The sequence below is a fragment of the Sus scrofa genome, chromosome 12 (assembly GCF_000003025.6).
Source record: "Sus scrofa isolate TJ Tabasco breed Duroc chromosome 12, Sscrofa11.1, whole genome shotgun sequence".
Classification (NCBI taxonomy): Eukaryota; Metazoa; Chordata; class Mammalia; order Artiodactyla; family Suidae; genus Sus; species Sus scrofa.
Window position 1 is genome coordinate 2,557,585 of NC_010454.4, and position 8,783 is coordinate 2,566,367.

The 8,783-nt window shown below is 58.4% G+C and overlaps 1 protein-coding gene across 1 annotated transcript; it reads left to right on the plus strand.

Annotated features, from left to right (window-relative positions):
• CBX8 (chromobox 8) lies at positions 4,835–7,451 on the plus strand. The gene is given in 5 exon segments (NM_001244499.1): positions 4,835–4,969; positions 5,341–5,384; positions 5,570–5,635; positions 5,763–5,829; positions 6,302–7,451. Coding segments are annotated over 5 exon segments (1,140 nt in total). The 5' UTR covers positions 4,835–4,900; the 3' UTR covers positions 7,196–7,451.

The window sequence follows — 8,783 nt, forward strand, 5'->3', positions numbered from 1 at the left end:
CTGGGTTGTTGGGAATGTTAATATGAGATTATGCAGGTGCCCAACAACAGCTGCTCAATAGATGTTCCTTGCCCCCGAGGGGCCACTTTTCCTCCTGCGATTTCAGGGGCCTGAAGTCAAACGTTATGTGGACTCCAGCGTGTGTTCAGGCTTGTGGGAAATTATTGTAACATGGGCAGCCCCTTCTTACTCTTTGCAGCATGATTTTGAATTTCTCTGACACTAATAGTGTGAAAGTCTACTCGGGAGGAGAAAATGGGGGCAGAAGAGGAATAGCGGCTAGAGCCCAGGCCAGAAACCTCAGCAGTCTCACCTCCAGTCACCGACCATCCTGCCCAAGCCAGATCTTCAGGACCTCTTTGCAGGGTGTTAGGTCATCATTGCCCTTCTCCCTGGGGGGGACAAACAGCATTGGGATAGCTTTGGGCCCTGGCCCAGGTGTGGGGGAGGTGGAGCTGGAGGATGCCCCGGGGCTCTGGAGCCGCCAGAGATAAGCCACGGGCCGCGACACGCACAAATAGCCACGCCTCGGAGCCACCCGCGTTCTCTTCACAGCCAGCCCGACCTTTGAGCTCAAGGAAAAGGGTCGGGTTCCAAATTCGCCCGCATCCGTGGCCAAGACCAGGCAGGTCCGACACCCGCCAAGCCGCGGAGCTGAAACTACCCCAATGAACGAGCCGAGGCCCAGCCTCACCCTTGAGCTAGAGGACGCGCAGGGGCTTGCACGTCTGGCTGGCGACCCAGGAGCCTAGCGCCTCGCCCTAGCCACCCCTCCCCTTCCTTCCCTTTGGACAGCGCCAGCCTCAGACCCCAGGCAGCAGGAAGTCTAAAAGGGTCTCGGGGCGGCCGGGGGCAGCCCTAAGGTGAAGGAAACGGGCGCATGGAGCACAGGGTCCGGGCACCTTCCCAATACTGGGTGGGGGTCTGGAGCTGGCTTCTAGGCATCAGGAGTAGGTTGGAGGCCCCTTGTTGGGAATAGAAGTGGCAGGTGGGTGCCCAGTTCCCCAAGACGAGTGCAGAATCAGGCAGGAGACTCCGGGGTTTGGGAAGCAGGTGTCCCGAAGTGGGTGGGCGTCTAAATTTCCATAAACAAAGAAATAGGGCAGTTCATCCCGGGAACTAGGGGGTGGTGGGAAGACTGCTAAGAGAATCGCCGACAATTTCCTTCATAAAAATGCGATCTGAGAGCATTTGATTTCCACTTTCACTCTCCCCCCCCAACCCCGACACACGCACTGTCTCCAAAGACACTCAAATTGCAGCCATATGGGGCTAAAGTAATAGGAAGCAGTTACCTTATTTACTGCAGTGGCAGCGCACTCGAACCTGCCAGCCGCAGCCGACAACCGCCAGGCGGTGAATTAAGAGCAGAAGGTTCTTGTTCTTTGAAACTTTGTTTTGTTTACACCCAGGGGTATCCGTGGGAAAAGCAATTACCTAACTTTGAAGAGGAAAAGCGGTTGTATGGAGGAAAGAAGGGAGGTGGCAAGAACTTGAGCTGGGGAGGTTCAATCAGAAAGATGGGGAGCCGAGTTCCTCTTTTCCTTGGTTTCTAAGACAGTGCCACCGGCTGATCACTTTGAAAGAACAGGTCCGAACTCAGCAGGAATGATGTCTCTACCACTCCCCACGCTAGCGCCCTCTCCCAGCACCTATAGGCATCCTCTTGTGCCTACCACGGAGGCCCCAGCTCTGGGTTTGGTGGTGGGAAAACAAACCCATTTCTCAGACTGCCACCTCTCACTTAGCCTCCAAACTGTTGAGTTGAGATCACCCAATGACCGGTGTTCACACTCTCTGTGACCCTGCTCTTTGGAGAACTCCTGGCAGCGGGTGGCCAGGCAGGAATGAGACACACACCCCCACCCCCAACTCAGGGATTGCTTCCTCCACCCACAGGACTGAGTTTGTCTGCTGCGGGCAGAAGGGGGGAGCTTGGTCTGATTGTTTTCAGGTTATTCTATGCCTCTCATTTCCTTCTGGTTCAAGTTCCACCCTTGCTGTGGGCACTGCAGGAATCCCCGACGTTTGCAAACTCAGACACCTCGCAAGCGATAATTTTGTTCAGAACAAGTGTTTTCATCATCAGGCATAAAAACAGGCAGAAAAATGTGGCAGGGAAGCAAAAAAAATTTTTTTGCTAAATACCCCTCTGGAGGAGGGGACCATGCATGGCAGTGCCAGGGCTTTCATTTCCCACTTCAAGGCATTTAGGCAAAGAAGGAAAAAAGAAAGAGAGTGAAAGAAGGAAGGAGGGAGGGAGGAAGGAAGGAAGAGAGGGAGAAGAAAGGAAGGAAAAAAAGAAGGAAAGAAGAGAAACACCGGCAGGGAGGAGCCGAGCGAACTTTTTCAGCATGAAACTGAAACCATCGACCTCTGCACGCCTCGTGCAAACTCCGGGTCTGTAAAGGCACCCAATGCAAACACAACTCCCGGGAACAGGGCTCCAGAAATCCTATCTGAAGGGAAACCACCACCCTTTGCGGCCGCTGGCCAGCTTGCGAGGGGTAGGGGGTGCAAGGGGGTCGGTTAGGGGTGGGGAGGCTGGTCCATTCCTCTGGCCGTCTGGGGGCAGGCTCTGTTCCTCCAGCTCCACGGTGGCCCTGGGGCTGCCCAGAGAATTCGGGCGGCCAGTGCTTGGCTGGGACAACCGGGCAGCCGTTGCCCGCAGCGAGCGGCGGATTCCAAGAGGGTGAGGGCGGGGCGTGCAGAGCGACCCGGCCGGGGCAGAGGGTGGGCTTTCTCTGGGCGGGGAAACCAGACACTTATAGGCGGCTGAGGCCGACTTTATTTTTACTGCCCAAACTGTTGGAAAGTATTTAAGCTTAAACAGAAACAGCTGTATCGCTGGCACCGGCCAACGAAACTATTTGTTACCGGGAATGACTTTTTATGATTAAGGACGCGGCCGTCGGCGGCCTCTCGTAGGCAGCCCACGCGGGTCGCGGGGCCGATCTGGGCGTCGCCAACTTGCAGTTCGTTAAGACTGAAGGCCAGAGAGATGAGACTGGTCACCCACTACCCACTTTGTAAAGTTTGAGCAAGGCCCCAAACTGGAACCCTGCCTTTCCAGGGGCGGGGAGCGGGAGGGAGGGCCGGCTGAGAGCCGCGCCTGTCCCACGCGTCCAGGACCGCGCCGCGCCCGCCGCGCACCTAACGTTGGACAGGAGGCCAGTTTTCCGCTCTGGGCTCCCTGCCCTTTCGAGTCAGACTCCTTGGCTCGCCTTTTCTGTTCTCTCTCTCTTTCTTTTTTTCTCCCATCACATCCCTCTCCAAGGGAAACTGCTTCCAGCCAAGTTTATCACCGATATTTTAACTAAGTCGTGGGTTCTGAGGAGTGGGTGCTGTTACTTTCAGCTTTGGCGGTAAGAGAAAGGGTAGAGGATTGCTGGGCCCGGACTTGGGCGCTGTCCCCGTCGCCACCCCAGCCATGGGTCACCGCCAACTGAGCAGGAGCGTGTGTTTGCATGTGTGCACACGCGAGGCATCCGGAGCCGGGTCCTCATCCCCTTTCCTGGGCCCTACCATCTTTACTTCTCTTCCTCAACCCGTACTGGACACGGCATCGCTCCCCGGGTATTCTCCGGGAGTGTCTGCCACGCACGTCGGGAAGAGCCATGAACAGGAAGTGCGCGGTGCAGGCCCAGCCAGTTGCCTGGGTCTGGAGGAAGCGGGACGCTCCCCCAGCCGCGCCCCTCAACCCCAGCCAAGCTCCAGACCCTGCCTTGGTGGTGGTCCACGCCCTCCCCCAACACACCCAGGGCTCTCTTGGGCAGGAGGCGGCTGGGCTGGGGCTGGAGACACTTGGGGCCGGGGCCTGGCGGGGACGAGCTGCGCGTGCTGGCGGCAGGGGCAGGTGGCTGCAGGCGTCGCGGACTTGTCGGGGGATGGTGGTGGCAGGAAGAAGAAGCGCGCTGTCCCCCACGGAATCCCGGAGCGCGAAAGGCTCAGGCGGCGACAGCGGGCCCCCACTGGGTCTGCGTTCGGCTTCCGAGCTGGGGGCGAACGCCCAAGCCCTGCCCAGCTTGCAGGGCCCGGAGGGTGGCCGAGGGCAGGGTTGCGCGACAGGAGGAGACACAGGCACATTGATTTGTTAGCGGGATGGGGCTGGCGGCGGCAGGGGAGGCCGTTGCCATGGAGACCGAGGGTCGGGTGTGCAACTCCAGGGGAGGGGGCTAGGAGGGAGAGCTGGCGAGGAGCTCGTTGTTGGCTCTCGGGGTTCGGGCGCGGCCCGCGGCGCCCCAGCACCTGTGCATTGTGCATTGTGCAGCCCTGGCGGCCGCAGAGGGAGGAGGACCGCGCGAGTCCTAGAGGTGGGGGTGGGGCGGGCCGGGGTCGCCGAGGGGGTGGGGCTTGGCCGACACGGCCGCGGGGGTCCCAGCGAGAGCGTGGGGGACGCAGAGCACCGGAGAGACATCCTGGCGGCAGGGGAGGGGGCCACGGCGGGGACAGAGGGTGGACGGCCCCCCTGCCAGCCCAGCAGACTGACAGCGGCCGAGCCCGCCCTCCCCGCAACGTCACTTCCGGCGGCGGCCCCCACCTCCTCGCGCTCAGTCTCAGGAGTCGCCTTGGACTCCGCCCCCTGGCGATTGGAACGCGGGTCACGTAGCAACGCGGGGGAGAAAGCGAGAGAGGCGTGGCCCGGGGCTCGCCCAATCAGAGCGCGGGAGAGCTGGCCCTGGCCGCTCGGCTTTAGCAACGTCGTTAGCAACACGTGGGGCGGGAGGAAGCGCGGGGCCGGCGGGGAGGAGGGAGCGGAGCGCGGGAGGGGGCGGGGAGGGAGCGAGCGCGCGGGAGGGGGAGGAGAACTGACGTCAGCGGGAGAGTATTATGGTCTGTCGTGCGCTGGCTGCTGCTTTTCTGCTCCTGGAAGCGGCCAAGGGGGAAGCGGCGAGTCAACATGGAGCTTTCAGCGGTGGGGGAGCGGGTGTTCGCGGCCGAAGCCCTCCTGAAGAGGCGCATACGGAAAGTAGGTGCCCCAAGGCCTTGGGCCGAGCCCTCCCCTCCCGGTCCGGGTTCCCTCCTCCTGCTGCAGCCCAGCTTCCCTTCCCCCAGGTCCCAGCAGCGGCCGCGGCCGTGGCGGCGGCTCTGAGCTCAAGCGCTTTCCTTAGACTTGCAGCGATGCACAGATTGCATGGGTGGGGGGCGGGGTGGGGGGAATGAATACCGGTGCATGCACTTTGTGCAGCGTTTCGTGCAGGGGGTGATGCACCGAGCGCGTGCCTTTCGCGTTGGGATTTCGCGCATTCATTCGGTGCATGCATTTTTTGCATGTATTTCTATGTTCTCGTCATGCATTTTTCTCCGTGCACACACACATTTTCCTTTTTGCATCCGCAGGGACGCATGGAATACCTTGTGAAATGGAAGGGCTGGTCGCAGAAGTAAGTAGGTTCTGTGCAGTTCTGAACCCCAGACTGTTATTCGGAAGCTTTCTTTCTTCCTCTTTTCCCCTTTACATTGAAATACAATACAATGCAACAAGAAAAGTTAGACATGCATACACACCCTCCACTTGCTCTTTCCCTGCTCCTGGGACTGACGCCCACTTCTTCCTGATTCCCTTTAGGTACAGCACATGGGAACCTGAAGAAAACATCCTGGACGCTCGCCTGCTTGCCGCCTTTGAGGAAAGGTACAGGCCCTTCCCAGCTTCAGCTCTTCACTTAGGAACACGAAGGGTGGTTCCCATCTGGCCTGAACTGGAGGCCCAGTTGACTTCTTTACTCACACACCCCTTTCTCCCTCCTTTCTTTCTGCAGGGAACGAGAGATGGAGCTCTACGGCCCCAAAAAGCGAGGACCCAAACCCAAAACCTTCCTGCTCAAGGTAGGATGGCAGTGTCCAATGGGTGGGCAGCAATGTTGTTGTGTCAGTTTGTGGGAAGGGGGTCCTGGGAGCTTGTGAGCCAATGGGGTGTCCTATGTGTACCGTATTTGTAATCTAGGAGGAAGTCCCCAGACAAGCTGTCATCAGGTCAGTAGCACCCCTAAGGGGTGTCTTGGCAGGAGTTGCTTAGCCACACTAGAATTTCCTTATGGGACCCCCTCCCCCCAACCATTCTAAATAGGCTTATAGTCATATACAAGAAGGGTGCTTGGTGCACATGGCTGCTTCCAGAGAAATTCTCTACCCCTTTGTCCATAGTGCTATTCCTAAGCTTCACCCCCAGCCAGACAGAAATTTTAAGGCATCAGAGAGTGACGCAGGGAGGCTGAGACTGGAAGAGGGGTGGGGGAGGAGGGGGCAGTGGACATGACCAACCCTACGCTACTCTTGACACTGCCTTCTCTTATCACAGGCCCAGGCCAAGGCAAAGGCCAAAACTTATGAGTTCCGAAGTGACTCAGCCAGAGGCATTCGGATCCCCTACCCCGGCCGCTCGCCTCAGGAACTGGCCTCTACTTCCCGGGCCCGTGAGGGCCTTCGGAACATGGGTCTTTCCCCGCCAGGGAGCAGCAGCAGCACCAGCAGCACCTGTCGAGTGGAGCCCCCTCGGGACCGTGAGCGGGACCGTGAGCGTGAGAGGGAGAGAGAACGAGAGCGTGAGCGCGATCGTGATCGGGGCACCAGCCGTGCAGACGACAAACCCAGCTCACCAGGTGACAGCTCCAAGAAACGAGGTCCCAAGCCCCGGAAGGAACTCCTGGACCCTTCGCAGAGGCCCTTGGGAGAACCCAGTGATGGCCTCGGAGATTACCTCAAGGGCAGGAAGCTGGACGATGCTGCTTCCGGGGCAGGAAAGTTCCCAGCTGGCCACAGCGTGATCCAGCTGGCTCGAAGGCAGGACTCGGACCTGGCCCAGTGTGGTGTGGCCAGCCCCAGCCCAGCTGAGGCCACAGGCAAGCTTGCTGTGGACACCTTTCCAGCCAGGGTCATAAAGCACAGGGCCACCTTCCTGGAGGCCAAAGGCCAGGGCACCCTGGACCCTGGTGGCCCCCGGGTCCGGCATGGCTCAGGCACCACTGGCTCTGTAGGGGGCTTGTATCGGGACATGGGGGCCCAAGGGGGAAGGCCCTCTCTCATCGCCAGGATTCCAGTGGCCAGAATCCTGGGGGACCCAGAGGAAGAATCCTGGAGCCCCTCTCTGACCAACCTGGAGAAGGTGGTGGTCACCGACGTGACCTCAAACTTTTTGACCGTCACCATTAAGGAAAGTAACACGGACCAAGGCTTTTTTAAAGAGAAAAGATGAATTGCTGGGCAGGTGATCCCAGGACAAGAGAGCAGGCGAGAGAGTGAGAGTGCAAACTTGGCATAATGCTTTTTTCTGGGTGGGAGGCGGCCTTCTGGCTGGTCCTGTCCTGTCCCTACCTTCACACACACACACACACCCTTTCATCTCTCCCCCCTCAGTTTTGGTTGGAAAGATTATCTCTAGAGTTATATTTTCTATTAGATGTAAATATGTTATTTAAGAAAAAATATCTAAATATATATATTTCAACTCTTGAAGTTGTTTTATTTAAACGAGGAGAGAAAGAGAGACTCATTGTGGTTTAGCTGGGGCAGACAGGCTGAGTTGGGGCAGGAGGGGCCGGACAGCCACCCTGGGGACTAGGCAGGATGGAAACCTGGGCACTGGGCCTCTGATGGTGTCTGGAGGGACTCAGTCTGCCCACCTCACCCCTCCTCCCTTTTCCTACAGCCCCACTGCTGACCCATGGAACCTAGGCAGGACCCGGATTTTTTCTCTCTTCCCATTGGTTGGCCAGGCCAACAAAAGGTTGGCTCCCCAATCAGAAAGAAAAGGGGTGGGATCAGTCTTTTTCTTTTTCCTTTTTTTTTTTTTTTTTTTTTTTTTTTTTTTTTAGATTAAGAAATCTGTTAGGGGGGAAAAAGTATTAACTTGCATAACTTTTGTGTGTGTGTGTGAGGCTGAAGGTAAAAAGTTGCGGGTGGATGGGGAGCAGCGGACTTCCCCCAGGACCACACCAGGAAATGCACTTTACGGGAGGTGTGTGTGTTGTACATGCAGATCGGCTCGTGCGTATGTCATGTGGACAAAATCTCCCAGTTCCCTCGATTCCTTTCCTTACTCCACAGAAAGAAAAGAAATCCTGCGAATCTGTTTACATTCCCGAAATGCCAGGATAAATTGGGAGGATTGCATGTCAGTGCCCAGAGTTCGAGACAGTTGTTGTTTTACAAGAAAAGTGTTCGGGGGTGGACTTTTCCTTTTCGCGTCCTCTAGCTTCGCCAGAAGAGACTGTGGCCCCCACCTCCCAGGAAGAGTTGGACTAGCCTCCCTCCCTCGGGGAGGGCGGGCCGCCAGCTCGCACGGCCAGACAGGCCCACACGGCGGGACCCACGGAGGGAGGCGCGGCTGGGAGCGGGGGCTTCGCACCCAGGCGGTTGTCGCGGCCTGGCTGGGAGTGCGGTGGAGGGTCTGGGCTCGGGGCTCGGAGCTGGGCAGGACGTGCATCCCGGGGGCTTCGGCCCGGCGAGGGGAGGGAGGCGCCAGGCGAGGTTTCCATCCAAGAGTGCGCATCAGAACTTTTTCCTTTTTACCCCTCTTCTTAAAAGCTAAAGCTATAATTTATAGGCCTTTTCGATTCGCGGAGTGTTCTCTATTTGAACTCGACATTCAAACTCCGCCAGAGGGGGAGGGAGGAGCGGGGGCTGGAGAAGAGAGGGGCCGGCGCGGCCGGGGAGGCCTTGCGCGGCGGCGGGTCCCGGGACGCCCCCGCCTGGGCCGACTCGTGACCACGCAGCGCTCCCAGGACGCTGAACGCGCGCCCCTCTTTTGACTCAAAAGCACAAGTCTGTCCCCCTCACATCCC